This window comes from Haemaphysalis longicornis, unplaced genomic scaffold (assembly GCF_048455015.1).
Source record: "Haemaphysalis longicornis isolate Haplotype H1 unplaced genomic scaffold, Haemaphysalis longicornis Haplotype H1 scaffold_3, whole genome shotgun sequence".
NCBI lineage: Eukaryota > Metazoa > Arthropoda > Arachnida > Ixodida > Ixodidae > Haemaphysalis > Haemaphysalis longicornis.
Window position 1 is genome coordinate 87,272,463 of NW_027526335.1, and position 16,842 is coordinate 87,289,304.

The following is a 16,842-nucleotide window of genomic DNA, read 5'->3' on the forward strand; positions in this document are numbered from 1 at the left end:
CGCCGCGGTGGCTCAGTGGCTAAGGCGTTGCGCTGCTGAGCACGAGGTCGCGGGTTCGATTCCCGGCCGCGGCAGCCGCTTTTCTGATGGAGGCGAAAAGCAAAAACGCCCGTGTGTACGAGATTTCGGCGCACGATAAAGATCCCCAGGTGGTCAAAATTAATCCGGAGCCCTCCACTATGGCGCGCCTCATCGCCTGCGTTGCGTCGGCGCGTTAAACCCCACAATCAATCGACCTGTCTGCTATGTCGGCGTTTACCTGCACTGAAGTCGTACGACACCCCGGTCATCGACGCTTTTCCACGGTCCCTTAAATGTCGTTATTATCAGGGTTCCACTGTATTATGTTGGATGAGTCCACTAATTATTACTTACATCGAAGCAAATACAGTTGAACCTCGTTATAAGAGACATGGATGTAAGAGACAGATGGGTATAAGAGACACTATTCACCCACATGGTTGGCTGCCCTATCTTTCCCATTAAATTGACCTCTTTTATAACAGACATCGGATGTAGAAGATTGGTTATAAGGGACAAGTCATCCTTGAACTTTAATCAATAATCTCACTTGTAACAGACATTTTAACTTCAGATGCAGTGCCACCAGTCATTAATTGCAGTTGCTTCCATTGTGGAAACACAGGTGGACGACAGACGCCTGCAGTCGCTATTTTATTATAGCTTCAGCAAACACAAAGTGGTTCAGTCAGCTATGAAATGACGATGAGAAGCCCTGCCAATGGAAATGCAACTTACAGAAGTGGTTGAAGCTTACTGCCATTCATTGGATGGAGCGCAATCGCACATGCAGGCTCTCCCACTCGCGTAGCTCCCAATCAAGAAGCATCGAAGATGTTGAATCCTGCAAGCGTAATGAATAACCTGAGCACACAGCGGAAGAAGCTGTGCGCTCTGGCTATTCATCAGGCTTGTGAACTCATCTATGATTCATCTTCCACAAACAAGGAAAGGAAAAAAAGCTTGTAGAATCTGTTGTAAAAAAACAGTGTAAGTACAGTCATGAAGCAAACAAAGATTCAGAACTGTTTCATAAATTCTGGGGGCCAAACATAAATTAGAATGAATCTTTTGAAACATGCTGTAGCGTTCTTTTGGGCTTATTTTAGTCATACGGTGCCCACATTGAACTAGGGTCTGATTAGTAAGTGAAAACATGGTTCCCTGCTTATAAGAGACATCTCATATAAGAGACAGAAACTGCTCCCCGGTACGTGTCTCTTATAAAGGGGTTCAACTGTATTCCAAAATCTGGGATCTCAGAAAAACAGCAGCTTGCAAGAACAAGGTAGTTGAAAAACTCACACCACCTCCACGCCGTGAACGATGCTGAGGGTGCGAAGCACTGGGACGCAAGTTGTGTGTATTGTGTTTTTTGCAAATTGTAGTTGAAATTAGCGTTAAACTACACAAGCCAGTTGTTGTCCAAGCCGATGTTCAAAATGTTAACGTTGAAGTCTCCGACAAGTAGGTATAAATGGGGCGTTGCTCCACACTCCATTCGAACGGCATGCCAAACATGCACTTTGATCTCGTGTTTGCGTGTAGCGCCCTCTCATGTAGCTTGCTGTAGTCACTGCGCACGGACAACGGGGAACTTGGGGAGACACCGTCGTACGGCGGACGGACATTGCGAGGTCTTAAGGGGCTTCACACCTAAAACATATCGTCAGAAAGGAGATTGACAGGAGATAACAAAGGGAAAGCTTGCAGCAACAGTTGCTGATTCAGCAACCTTTGCTGAAAAAAAAAAAGAAATAGCAGGAGATACAGTCAACATTAAGATTATGTCCGTTGTAAAATCAAACAGCCTGAGAAAAACAGCAAAAACAAAGAAAGAAGAACAAAACACCAACTTAGAAATGAAAAATAAAGCTGGGGGAGCTTTCAAGAACTTGTAAGCAATTTTTGGCTATTGTACTAATGTTCTTCGGTATTGTGCAATGAACAATTTTTGCATTGTGTTAGAAAAGTTATATAATAAATAGTCCCAGATAAAGCATTACCAGATAAATAAAATGTATCTTCTGGTCCTCGAGAGTCCTTAAAAACCCTGAAATTTTAAGTGCAGAGCCCTGTCGTCATAGCTCACTCGCTGGACCCAAGTAGAGCCACAGAGCGTTCTGTCGTCGCGGTGTCCCACAGAGGCTTCGAAAGCCAAGTGGTTTATGTAGTCATAAGCGTTTGAAACTCATTAACTGCTGGCGCTTGTCATACATCTCCCCGTTTTTAAGCTCAAAGAAAACTGCAGGTACATTTGAGGCAAAATATACGTAATTAACCGCCAGTGCCCGTGTTCATTTAGTTAGGAACGCCTGTTGGGTTGGTTTTTACTAAGCAAAAAAAAAAATGGCAGTGCAACACCGACACGTGTGGGAGGAAAAGCAAGCACAAAAAGAACAGAACTCCCACTGGTGCAGTTTCAGGCAGGTGGCGCGCGAGCACTGTGAAGGTGGAAAATTTGAAGTGCGTTGGACAAACCTCCATTGAATTCATTGAGAGAGGAATGAGACAGGGTGGCAAAGAGCGTAATGGGTGGTAAGAGTGAGCCGATAACGGCACCACAGCCCATTATGGCAAATCGCTGCTATGCACTTCCGACAGCTTTCACATTGAGTGGAACGTTTTTAATTTATTTGCCTTTGAAGCCTGTACGAACCGTGCCAATGTCATAGTTACATTATTGAAACTTCTTTCTTTCACAGGTGCGCTGCGTGGTGTTTGACAAGACAGGCACCCTCACCAACGGGACGCCGGCAGTGACCCGCATTGCGCTGCTCGTCGAAGCCCGGGTCTGCTCCCTGGCTCGGCTGCTTCTGCTTGCTGGCACGGCCGAGGCCTGTAGCGAACACCCCATTGGAGCTGCCATCACCAAGTTTGTGCGGGAGGCAAGTGCGGAGAAGACAGCTGCGCATGTCGACAGTCTGACGCGATAGGGGGTCACTCATTGACATTCACCTCACTTGAGGGAACACTTGGATAGATGTATGGGGTTCGAGGGTCATAAATAAAAAAAATGTGTATTCTATTACAGTTATAAAGATGGGAATCGAGGGATATATGTAGTTTTTTGTTCTGATTGTAGCTATGAACTTTATTTGCGTCTAAAACTGGTATTCTAGAACTTCTTCACAATTTTTGATATACCTATGTGGCTGCAAAAGCAGAGAAACTGCTGGAGAGGTGCAGCTGAACACGGTATGAGTGAACTGTGAAAGCAAAGGACTGCATTAATATTTTAACGTCATCAGTCCATCTGTGCTGTAGCAGAAGTTACTACCGTTTAAAGTTTAGTCTTGAAAGGCCAAACCATTTTTTCTGGTTCCCGTTTTTCAAGCCTAGCAAAGCTGGTATTCTAGCAGAGGGACGCAATACCCACAGCATGTTACATACCAGCCGTGGGGTGTGGGACAACACATTATAAGGACAAATGTATGATGCTGCAGTGCAGATTGCTACAGACACTACTTGGGCATGCGTGAAGCAATCAAAGAACCAATCGATCAGTTAAATTACAGCGCAGCCACTTGGAGGGTCGACCACAAGAGTACTCTGTACCACCTGTACTCTGAATCCTGCGTGCGGACTGTGAAGCCAAGCAAAGTGTTATAAACGGGGAATGGGAAAACAATTTATACTTCTTTTGCACAATAATTCATGGTTAGTGCCACCAAATAGTGTAATCAAAGTGTTCATGAAGCGTTTCAGAGGAATTTTAGCAAAATGTTGTTTTTTGTTTTCAGCGGAGACCACATTTGTCAGGTTTCATTTTTTTTTTTTTTTTATGAGTCCTTAACGTCATTTTTTTTAAAAAAGGAGGTTATTGTAACCTTACAAGGTTATTCAAGAACAGAGCAAAGGAAACCAGCACACAGATCCAGCAAGCAGTTTCTGAGATATTACTTTCTCGAGCAGCACAGGCAGCAACAAAAATACATTTTGAGGACAATGCAGTTGAACAGTTCCAGTTATTTCTTTTAATTGTCATAGAAAGCTGAAATTTAACAGAGACAATCGGGAAGACTTGACAACTAATTGGTCATTATTGAGTTTTATTACTGTACTTTTTGATAGTTTTTCTTTGAGTACCTACTACCAAGGTTTAAGATGGAGTGGTGTCCAGGCACTTGTGATAATTCTACAATGGAGGCTACACAACACTGTTTTTTCATTTCATAAGCAGTCTGTCATTCACTGACCTCATCTTAAAAAGAAGAAAAATTTGCCACTTTCGAGCTTTCACATTTTGAACCAGTTGACCCCTATTTAAACCCTGGTACACCTCTGAATTCTCTCTGCCATGGTATTTTTTTTGACCCACAGACCCTGCAAAACGACTCTCTGGGAAAGTGCGAGGACTTTGCCGCGGTACCTGGCTGTGGGCTGCGTTGCCGCGTCTCTGGCGTGGACAGTGTGCTGACGAACATTGCGGATTTGGAGCACCGCGTTGCCAAAGCCAACCGGTCTTCCTTCAGTGGCTTTACTGACTCCTCCGAAGGTGTACTCATCGACCGTTGGACGCTTCCGGCAGGCTCGCGAGGTGACTCCCTGCTCAGTGTGCCGCCGAGTGTCTTGGTTGACGTGCCAGCCCTGAAAGGTGTGTGCAGTCTTTGGAAGCCCTGTGCTGTTTTTTTATAACCGTGCTTTTTTTTTTTTTTTTTTTTCAAGAATGGCAGGGTCTCCAGATGTAGCTATGGGAAAGGGCAGTTGGTGAACTGACTGGTACGTTAGAGGCCTTAGCCTGGTGAAAGATTCCTTCAAGTAAATTGCTCGGTAGCAAGACTTCGTGTGCTCGCAGGGCTTAACCGTTTGATTCCCTGTGTTGCTCAGGAGCAACAACTCGAAACAATATTTTTTCTCTCTCACACTTTGTGGTTTTTTCGTTTGTGTTTTTTTTTTTTTTTTTTTTTGACATTTAATACCATCTATTGAAAGAAGGATCCCGTACCTTCAAAAATTAAAGAAGAGAGGGCGGCACGTACTCTCGTGTGCTAAAAAAAAATATTGTTTACGTGTGTCAACTCGCATCGAGCCCGGGTGGCTCAATGGGCTAGTGAAAGGTAACTGAAGTTGTGCAATTTCATTGTTATTACAAATGATAGCAATACAAACTTTACGTTATTGTCTTCACTGGAACCATAAATCAAGGTGATCAAGGTAGCCCTCTCGTTCAAGTGATTCATGGGCGGCCAGTGCCTAGTGTTTCCCAGTGTCCAGTGTGTCCTAGTGTCCGTCCTAATGAACCAAATTTTTTTCTGACTTCATATTTGTGATGTCAGAAGTCTTTTTAGATCATAAAAAGCTTCTCACACGCTTAAGCAAAATAATAAATAGTGAATGTAGATTTCAAAGCAAGCTTTCTGTTTCTGAGCATAAAGAAGTTGCACTCTTGCATACTGTTATCTTCAAACGAGCTCTAAGACAGTCACTGCTTTCTACATAGGATAACTGGGTGTCAGTAGGTGTCAGAGCAAATTCTGTTTGTACAGACTAATAAAAAAATGTGTGAGCTGAGCATTGCAGGGAAGCGCACACTCCACTAAGCGCTGACTTGCCGTCCTAATCGCCAGAAACACAATCCCATCCCCGCTTGTGAGCCCTCGTGAAACGCTTCCCACAAGTTGTGAATGTGGGCTCTGCAGCTGATCCCGTGACTCCCCATGCTGGCAGCAGTGTGGTTCTCATTGGCAACCGAGAGTGGATGCACCGCAACGGCATCACGGTCGACATCGAAGTCAGCAAGCTCATGGAGCAGCACGAAGAGCGGGGGCAGACTGCGGTGCTTTGCGCCATCGATGGTAATACTGATACCTTCACTCTGCTGAATATCCCTTGATCGCTGATGCTCAGAAAGTGGTGCTGCTCTCCACAGAAGCGCTGATATCCGTATGAATGGCAGCCTCACAGGGCGGGGCTTGGAATATCAGGCGGAAGTTTTCTGAGATGTAGACCTAAAATGATACAGTGCTGGGGCCAGACGGGATTCGTGCCTTCCGCTTCCCGCTCAAAACACTCGCTGAAGCCGAATGAAAGCTTATGCACACTCTGCTTCAGCAGTCGTTTTGAACAAGAAGGAATTCATCAAGAATATGGCCCATAGTTAGAGCCCCTAGCTTTCCGCGATTCCGCAATTCCGTGAAAAATCGCGGAATTAAAGCGTTTTCGCGGAATTCCAAAAAGAAAAAGAAAAAACGTCAATAGTGTGGTGCTACGTCCCCAAACCAATATATTCGGTGAAATGTGGCGGAAAAGTGGTATTTTCTATTAGTAATAGCAAAATGGTTTCTATTAATTGTCTGCAACGTTTTTACTGTTGAAAATTTAAATTTGCATCTGCGTATTCCTGCCTTATCAAATAATAAAAGTGTCTAGTTGGCGCAGCCTCCACCCGAATCAAGGGGCTTAGCCATAGCCACAGAAAGAGAACATTGCACACGACAAGGCTTGTCAGATTATAAAAACAAATGAAGGGTACAATGAGTAAAGTGGCTAGCAAGGCGCTAGTATACTTGGAGAACTCTTACACTTGGAAGTTCTTCAGGAGTGTGAGGTGCTTGGATCCCCAGCAAGTTGGGTGTCTCTCAGAGTAGAGATCAGAGTTTGGGGCCGTTCCTGGATTTATAGCCCTAGCTGCTAAATGGCAAGTGTACCTGAAGTCTGCCCAAGACCTCAAGTCTAGTGACAGGGACTTGGCACCATTTCTTTCTAAACAAGAAAAGCCAGGTGGAGATTTTGGTGTCCTGCCTTTCTGGGCTACGATGGAACACCTGACTCCAACACTTTCTTCCATTGCCCTTAAATACCTGTCGGTGCAATCAACTCTGTTGACGGAGAAAAGCCGTTCAGTCGCTATGGTGACATCGTGCTATTCTCTTGGTGAAGAAAGCACAAAACATCCTAGATGCTCAGCCACAACAGCTTTCTTCAGTTGTAAATAAAATGTGTCTACGTAATAAATGAACTGTTACATGTACCTTATGCCGTTTCAATGTTGTCGCGGAATTTTGCTGATTCCCCTATCTAGAATCGCAGAATTTGAAATGTTCCACCGCAAAAAGTAAGGGGCTCTACCCATAGTGTAGACTGGCTTCTGCTCCCTTGTGATAAACAACAAATGGATACATATTGTGTGTGTGTGCAGGGGTGGATTCCTTTTGAATTAGTACTGCTTAGTTTCCGAGCAGAAAACATATGTTTTCAGCATTTTTTAGAAATGAGATTTTCTTATGACATTGAAGGCAGAAACTGAGCTTAAAGTTCAGTGTCAGCAAGTGAACAACTCATCTCATTTCAACGTTCACAATTTGTGATGTGACAAGTAGTGTGGGAAATTTTGTGGAGTGGCGATACCTGTTTTCGTTTCTTCGGCTTTTTCTTCGTTAAAGGGGCACTGACACAAAATTTTGAAGGCGAGATAACGTCGGAGATAGATTGGTGGGAACACATATACATCATCTGCAAAATATAAGCGGCGAATACAGCCTAGAACATATTTAAAATCAATTTTGAAGTGTGCGAAACGCAACCGAGCAGCCAGCAGAGGACCACGCGCAATTGTAAATAAACAACATCCAAACACGTCACGAGTTTGTGTTTGCCACTTCCGCACTACCGGCGTTTTACGCGGGCTCGCCCGGCTCGCCGCTCCAATCGGAGGGCCGGAGGGCGGAGCTTCTGCTCTCGAGAACGAACGACCCGATCGTTGGCGGCGGAGGCGCCGTGATTTCGTCAGCTAATCGGGCAGCTGGCCGCGACCAAAGTACTACAGCGATTCCAGGCACTCTGTTTCTATTACTGTTTATTACCATTCGATGCGAAAACGCGCCGGAGGCACGAAAAGCCCACTGAGCTAGCCGCACGGTCGCTGTGCAGGCGGCGGCCACGGCCGCGAAGTGGCCCAGGCCGGCGCAGGTAGCTCGAGTGATAGCTTGTTACCGCTGCACGAAATTGTCCCCAAGTCCCGACCATAGTGGCTTAAATGAGAAAGGAGTTAACGATGCGATGGCGGGTTGCATTAAAAATTGTCATCTGCACCGCTTACGAGAGCGGCACTCGAATATCCGCCGCAGTGCTGAGCCGAACACATCTGTAGGCGGACCTGTAGGCAGACCGGCCGGCTGCTCCCAGCGCGCGTCTTGCCACCCACCGCCTCGAGCGTCGCGCGTCGTTCTTTAGCCGCGGTAGCATTTGCACTCGCAGCGCCTGCGTCACATCCACGGTCGCTTTTTAATTAAGCGCTTCACGAGATCAGTACGTGGGGGCATTCGCAGAAACTGCCGTCGATGCGGATTCGACAGTGCTACGGCGGCTCTGCTCTGTGATATCCCTCCAACGGTCATGTGGTCAGCTTTGTTCACACAAAATCCACAAAATCCATCGTTTCGCGGCACTCGCTGAAACCGAAACTGCGACTGGCCGCATTTAAAATCCCTCTAATTAAACAACCGTCGCACGCTGAAGCAAATGAGGTTTCTACAGGTGATAAGTAGGTCACTAGCTACTTATCGCAACGAAAAAAACAAGATGCTAAATTTTTGTGTCAGTGCCCCTTTAAGATTAACAACTGCTGCAGCCATTGATATATATTCGTATTCATGACACCGTAATCTGCTGATATAGGCCAATATGCTTTTACATTTACGATCCCTTCAACGTTCAAGTGTTCGAGTACTTTACACAGTTAGTACAGGGGATAAGATCGCAAAATCTCAATCATTGTACAGCTCGTTTTGCGTCGGGTGTGAAGAAAAACTCAACTGGCCAGCTTCTTTGGAAAACGTGCATAACTGTTAGCTGCATAAAAGCTTCCTAAAAGCGGTGAGCAAAATAAATGAAGTTTTGATGAGTGCCCAATGTAAAGTGCAAGGATAAACGGAGGTTCCTCTGTGGCTGCACATCTATCTCCCCTTTCTGGTGGCAGGTGTCCTGGTGTGCATGCTGGCAGTGGCGGACACCGTCAAACCTGAAGCCCACCTGACCGTGTACACCCTGAAGAAGATGGGCCACGAAGTGATCCTCTTGACGGGAGACAACAAGCGCACTGCGGCCGCAATTGCCCGTCAGGTATGGGCACCCTTTTCTGTTTAAAGGGGCCATGAAGCAATACAGGAACGGCTGGCAGAACATGGCAGAGACCTTCGTCCTGCAGTCGACACAAACCAGCGTTTCTCAATGTACACCAGTTGCAGAAGTCTCCGTAGGCCCCATGTATCAAAATGCGGTCCGCGGTTGGCCTTGCACTGGGGCCTAGCAGAGGCATGGGGATTAGCCTGCCATCTGTCAATAGAAAGTTGAAGTAGTAATACTCAGGCTCTTGCAGCTGCTGCCCTATGTCATAAAAAGCACATGAAAACATTAGTAAACACTACCTAGTCTAAAATTTCCCTATTACAAAAGCAAGCTTTATTTAACAAGTTTTGTTATCAAAAATAAATGCTTAGCAATGCTCAGTTTTAGCTCCCTAGGCGTTGGTCCAATGCCTGTGCCTCCCGGCTACTACGAAGCAGGGGTGCTTGCTCAGCCAGGATGACGGCGACGACGATGATGATGATGAGTGCTGCATCCCATTGTTGAGTACTACTCAAGCAGGCTACTGGTACATCGACAGCAACCACCCGCCATTGTCCCTGTGCCTGAAATTTTCAGGTTGGGATCAAGCACGTCTATGCGGAGGTGCTTCCGTCGCACAAGGTGATGATGATCCAGCGGCTTCAGGAGCAGGGTCGTCGGGTGGCCATGGTTGGCGATGGCATCAACGACTCCCCCGCCCTGGCCCAAGCAGACATTGGCATCGCCATCGCCAATGGCACTGACGTAGCCGTCGAGGCTGCAGATGTGGTGCTCGTTCGGGTGAGTGTTTGCCGACAGTGCGTCAAGGGCACAAGCAGCGTCAGATGGGTGTGAAAATGCAGAATAGCTGTGAGGAGGGGGGTATGGGTCGAGCCGGCAGTTTGCACCACTTGTTGCTGTGCCTGTCTCAGTGTTTATGGGGTGGAAAGATGTTTGCTAAACTTTAGGCTTGTGCAAATAGTAATATTTTAGTTCAAAGTGAATTCGAAGCAAATAGTCTTTGGGGTCGAATACCTTTGAAGCGAATTCGAATTGTTGTCAGGTGTCACTGAGCTTCCTGTCACTGAGACAGTGAGCTTCTGGGCCTGGCGGGACCTTCACAAAAAAGTTCCACATGGGTTGGCACCCGTGGACGCATTGGCCATGTCACTTGACTGATTGAAGCAACTTATGCACACTGAAATTCAAGCGCAGAGTGCGGTCAACACCTGCAAACTGCACGCGTACCACGCAGTAACTAAACAAATTGTTTGGTTACCGTTTTATTGTTTCAAACAATGAAGCGGGAGCTTTGACTACCTAGACACACGTTTGCGCGTAAGATGCTCTGAATGTGGCTTGGATTGTCTTGGCTCCACATGTAGTCAAGATGTAGGCCTGATGTGGCACTGCAGCTTGCCTAACGAAACTGAACCTCTTAAGTACTTGAACACAGTTTTGATATTCGTTCACCCCGAATACTTTGAAATTTCGAAAATTTTAATTTCGGGTTGAAGTGAATTCGAATACTGTAATACAGTCGAACACGGATATATCGAACTCCAAGGGGGTCGCGAAATAGTTCGATATATGAAAAATTCAATATAAAAAAATATGGGCTCTGAGACCTCACCTATGGCGGACGATCACTTACCGATCATCGCATTCAAGAATGACAACTAATTCCGCACTCACGACGCAACAGGACGCTTTATTTCCGTGAAAGAAAAATCGCTGATCTTGGCCTGCTTCTTCGTCATGGAACTGAAATTAAAGACGCTGGTCTCGATCTTCTCGAGGCTGCACAACTAGAAAATTCCAGCATTACGCTGCGCCTTCGCACACCATGCACAACACGCACGCAAAAGAACAGCGCGCACGTACCACAAGAACTGTGAAGGTAACAATTCCAAGGCTCTCTGAACGGACTCCAACAAAGCGCTCGCGATTGTCATCTCCGAGAGAAACAGTGATCTCCGAAAGGTGCGGGACAACTCGCCAAACAGCAGCAACAGCAGCAAAATGCAAAAGAAGGAGGAGGCCGCCAGCGGCTTCGTTCCCTCTTCCCTTTCCCGAGACGACATCGGGGGAAGACAGACCCAGAGAGAGAAAAAAAAACTCTTTTTCGGCAAGCCGACAAACGTACGCAGCCGCAAAAAAAAGGATGTGCGCAGTCGGGGCATCCCTACCTCGCAGTGTCACATTTTCCGAGCGTTCGGGCTTGTGTGCCTAGAGAGATTTAGCATACCAGGCTCCGTCCGCTAACGCTATACGGCGGCCAGTAGCGGGGCCCGACTGGGCAAGCGCAAATTCGTTCCGGTAGGGGGAATTAGTTGCGCGAGCCAGTCTTCGCCATGCCCGCACATTCCTCCACATCCTCCTCAACCTCAATCGGGGGTGCAGCGACCGCCGAAGAGCACCTTCCAGCTCGCGCGGCGTTCGATATACCCAATGTCGGGAAAAATACGGTTCGATATAAACGTACGATTTCCTATACTTTTACACAGAATTTTCGAGGGGATAATTTATGAGTTCGATATAGACAATAATTCGATATACCCGTGTTCGATATATCCGTGTTCGACTGTATTCTTTCAAATATTTGAAGTGCTCGAATATTCACACAAGCCTACTTAACTTTGAAGGGAAGTGCAGAAGGCAGTTGCCTGTCCTTTTCGGCTAAGAAGGTGATGAAACGTGCCGTTTCCTTTGTTCATTTATGGACTTTCTCATGACTGATCAGCAATGTTTCCGGTTTTCCCAAATGTATTACCAAGTTGGCCTACTTCTTGTATCTTCCTGATGGCTCCTGCTGTCTGCCATCCTGTTGTCGCAACGTATTTGGTTGCTCCCATCCCCCAAGCTTCCATGGTGTTTTTGGGCCCACACCCTTACCTCCTTCTAAATCTTTCTGGAAAAATTTCCCTAGAAAAATCTTTTTCCCTAGAAAAATCTTTCTACAAAAATTTACAAGCAAGCACATACCCATGCTTGCTCGTACGTTGTTCATGAACTTCTAAGTTTTAGGGGTATTCCAGCGATCTTAGCAAGTTGCACTTGCAAATTATTATGCGTGGCCCTTGAGTGGCAGCTTAGCAGTTCGCATAGCTGCATTATAGCTGGTCCGCTATAACTTTATCTGCGGCACAATGATTGCTCTCAGTAACAACAACAAAAAAAAAAAACATTGCGCTCAGTAAAATATAATGTTGGATTCCTACTGCATAGTTTGGGTTATTTCTTGTGTTGGCGAATACTATCCGTCTTGGCAGAAGAAGTGTGCAAAGTTTGCTTTTGTTGTATTTCTAATCACTTGCGCATTCTAATCTGGTTGTAATTACGTGTCCTGCTGCTTTCAGAACGATCTCCTAGATGTGGTGGGTGCCATAGCCCTCTCCAAGGCCACAGTTAAAAAAATACGCCTCAACTTCTTCTTCGCCACCGTCTACAACTTGGTGGGCATTCCGCTGGCAGCCGGTGAGTCCACTACCTTTTCGTGCTTACTTCCTAACCAGCTGCTTTCAGACCAGACAGTGGTTTCCCCAAGAGTGTAGCTCTAAGTCGAGCAAGTCGAACAGAAATATAGGTTACCACTAGTGATGCAAAGCCCTGATAAATTGTGACATCAGTTTCGCTTAAAGCTATAACTTTTGCTAACTAGCGAGCAACAACCATAATGAAGTCACTGTACTGCATCTCATGAAGCAGCGTTGCACTGCTCTCATAATGAAAAAAAGAACGTTTTTAGTGAAAACTGCCATTTCCCTTCATACTTCACATGTAATTCACACATTGTAGCCCCCTAGCCCCGCCTTTTTTTTTTTTTTTCAATAAGAAATGTTGCAGAGATTATGTTTTCTTGGATATTTTCTTCGAGTTGAATGCTCAGCTTACCAGGCTAAAGAAAAGAGTTTCATGGATGTTATGCTTATCGATACATGAAGTGGATTTCCGAAATTTAGTGAGGCATTTTGTGTTTGAAAAAAAGCGAAGTGAATTGAACCATACCACGATGATAATCACATCATACTTTCAGCTGCTAAATTTACTAAATTGAGGTTTCTATGTTTCAGTGATCTAAATTACTCTGTGTTTATAGAATGCCTTTAATGGATAGCATTTTTGCCTGTAGCATTTGTAAGCGACTAGGTGTGAGGTCTTCAAGAGTGGAGTTGTGATAATTGGGCACTGCTGAGTAGGGGACGTAATGTCTGCTGTAGCACCCAACACCTCCATGCGACATGTGAATTGCCATTATTAACGGCCAGAAACTGCCCTTTTCACTGAAACGTTGTAGCCACGGAGAGACAAAGTCTCTGGGACCACCGTAATGTCGCTCACAAAAGTCACACAAAAAATAATACTCATCTTGGCTCGCTATCATTGTCTGCTGCAGAAAGATCATGCCATTATGATGCTGATTCACAAATCGAGGAAATAATTGTAGTTAACAGCTCCCTTAGCTCATATAGGTAGTGTGCGTGGTCTCGCAGTGTATACAAGCTTTGTTCTTGTGATTGCTTGCCTAAAGTATTATGACTTCTTTTCTCTGACGGAGAGTTCATGCACTCCAAAGCATGTTCACAAGCATGAAAGTTCACAGGGCTAGTGCTATGTATATCATCATAGTCGGCATAGCAGTATGTTCCACTAAACAGCCTGTGTCAGTGTTCAGTGGTTCATCCAGAATTTAGGTTTTGGGGGGGGGGGGTCGAAATCCTTGTGGTGGAATCCTTCTGGAAGGAGGGGGGGGGGGGGTGTTGAAAGCCTTCTGGGGGGTGTTGGGGGTGGGTTGTATAAATCCCTGTCAGTGTTCCAGCTCCCTGGCAGCAATTGCAGTGCTTAGTACCGACCCCTCTGTTTCAATCAAATGTAACACCCATAAATATATTTGTATCACTCTGCACAACGCATCACAACCTTGAGGTTTGTTGCCACGACAGCACTGATCATTTGAAAATGCATGTTTCACTAAAAGCAGACACTAGAAAAAAATTACTCACACCTTTGCTGGAATTGTGGCGCCTTTTTTTGTGACTTATTTGCAGGTGTTTTTATGCCCGTGGGCATAGTCCTGAAACCGTGGATGGGTGCTGCTGCCATGGCCATGTCAAGCGTGTCTGTCGTTTCGTTTTCTCTCATGCTCAAGATGTAAGTTGCTTCACTCCTGCATGGCTGACCGGTCTGCCATGCCAGGACCGCTGAAGTTTGAACAAACTAACAAGAAAATTGAATCACAGTGTAGACCATTTATAATGTAACCGCTTATAATGCTGGTTTTCCTGGCCACCGGTAGGCCTCCCATAGAAGTCAATGCATAAGCTTACCACTTATAAAATGTGGTTGCCCGAAGCACAATATCGTTTATAGTGTGGATTTTTGGCGGGTTTGCTTATCGATTGGTGCAGCTGGGGCATCGTTTTAGGGTCGCACAAAGAAATAAAAAAGATGGATTCACCATCCGACGCAGCCCACGCTCCCTTGACGCTCCTCTCTTAGACACACACAAAAAAAGAAAAAGGCTCCCTTTAGCTCACGTGTTCTGTCTGTGCTCGCGTACCTATGTGATAACCACAACTGCCCTCGCTCTCGGCACACCTCTGAAGATAGTGAGCCTCCCTGCCTCTCCACCTGGGTGCCGTGAGTTGTTGAGATTAGAACCTTCTGCAGTTTGGCAACCACCCTTTTCCTTTTCGAACATCTGAACATAGCGATCGCAGCCACCACGCCGGAGGTTTTCACTACCTGTATGTTGTGCTGATCAGAAACGCAAGGTGCGGATACAAAAAAAAAAAAAAAAAAAGATTAGGCTTGTGTTTTTATCCTGTTGTCTCCCCGGCATAAACCGGGCTTATTCCCTCTCTTCGGCATCCTTTCTGGACGCTAAGAAATGCAGATTCCTTAAAACATAAACACGAAGTATAAGTTAAAGCCGCGCTCGCGGTTTTGTAAGACCTTGCAGCAGTGTCTGATTCGGAAAAAAATAATGATATAACGACCGTCATTTCAGTGGTGATAAACAAAGAATGATTCAATGGTAGCTTGTGATATGGTTAAATTCGCACCTGTTTTGTTTATAGTGCAGTACTGCTTATAGTGCGAATTTTCGTGGCTCTTATGACATACGCTATAAATGGTCTCCATTGTAACTAAAATAAATGGACGGTTTATGATAAACAAAAAAAATGTGGTGAATGTGATGACCAACAATCAAATGCAATGCTAGGTTAAAAGTTTTTGCTGAGACGTTTGAGAGAGGGAATTCATGCCGTGAAGCACCTATCCAGGAACCAGCTTAAAAATAAAGCCTCCCACGATGCCTGGGGATTTCTTTAGGGCATTTCTGAAGACTGCATATGAACTATCTTGCTAGACACTAGTATCTTAGAAACGAATGTGAGCAGCTTTGTGAAACCTTTATGATATTGTTTGAACATACCCTGAAAATTTTATTCCGGTACCTTCAAAAATAAAAATGTCAAGTTCAAGGGTAGCCTCCCCTATGGGAGGATGCAAGGCTGCCCTTTGAACCAGCGCACCTATATCGATGGAATTTTTAGGGACGATTAACCTCACTGTTATTAGAATGTGTGCAAATTTTCGTTATTTTAGTGCAACTCTGTACACCTCAAGTAGCAACCGAGTGCGGCAGCTTGGGAAAACTATCATTTCCGAAATACAATATATACACCCATTTTTGCTTCGTGGGTAGTCTCAGGACTGCTAATTGTACAGGGCAAAGGTAACGAGTTTTTGCTGTGTGGGTTTTTTTTTTTTTTTTTCAAGTATTATTTCTTAAGAACATGCTTTTTTTTAATTTTCTTTGTATTTTACAAATTGATTTTTTTTTTTTCTTAAAAAGGCAGGATTTGAAATGATAAATATCTTACCTTGTTTGTTACGAAATTTAAATGAAGAGCTCCCTGAAAACAAATTTTGGGTACGTGGTACGAAAATGATAGTTTTCCTGAATGTTATGTTGGCCGAAAGGTGCAAATTGATGCAAATTGAAAAATGGCAATTTTGAGATTTAAAAGTACGTCATTCAATTTTTTAGTTATTTGTGATCAATCGAATGCCTCTGTGGTGTACCTTGGACCTTTTTGTGCTCTTTGCTGCTCGCTAGCAATTATTTCGAGCCTAAAGCGTTTGTTTTCTGCCCTGGGGCTGTCAAGTGCCCTTCTCTGCACTCTTGGGATGCTTGGTTAAAAAGTTGATTTTTGAACCAGTGTAATAATTGTGATAAAATGTCATGAATGATTTTTCTCAGTGGTATTAGAACAGGTGAAAAATTTGGTTCTAGTGTAATTCTAAATAAAGCCTTGCATATCACAATAAGCAGCCAAGTGAGGCAGCTTAGCAAAGCTATCATTTCCAGGCTTGTGCGAATAGTAATACTTTAGTTCGAAGCGAATAGTCTTTTGGGTCGAATACTTTTGAAGCGAATTTGAATAGTTATCAGGTGTGCGAAGAACAAAACTGAACAATTTAAAGTTGTTCTATGCAAAAATTCTTTATTTCTAAGGTTTACAAAGGCATCACAGAGAATCCTGTGATGACATATCTTAACCAGCAAAAAAAAAACTGTATATAGACTAGCTGTAGAAGAAGGTGTTCCCTTCTACACAGATAACAACCTAGAACACATACATGCATAAAAAATCACCGAAAATCATTTGGTAACATATTTCAAGTAAAAAAAAATAATGCCATAAAGACTAGCAGCTCCGCATGCAGTGAAGATGCACTATCTTCTACTGGTTACAGTTACGA

At 44.8% G+C, this 16,842-nt stretch overlaps 1 protein-coding gene across 1 annotated transcript in view; it reads left to right on the forward strand.

Moving 5' to 3' along the window:
- LOC144174783 (copper-transporting ATPase 1-like) overlaps positions 1 to 16,842 on the forward strand; it is a 56,483-nt gene that overhangs the window by 29,974 nt on the left and 9,667 nt on the right. Inside the window, 7 exon segments of the mRNA XM_077703661.1 lie at positions 2,727 to 2,909; positions 4,345 to 4,618; positions 5,664 to 5,819; positions 8,942 to 9,084; positions 9,667 to 9,870; positions 12,429 to 12,546; positions 14,118 to 14,220. Coding sequence (XP_077559787.1) covers positions 2,727 to 2,909; positions 4,345 to 4,618; positions 5,664 to 5,819; positions 8,942 to 9,084; positions 9,667 to 9,870; positions 12,429 to 12,546; positions 14,118 to 14,220 — 1,181 coding nt within the window.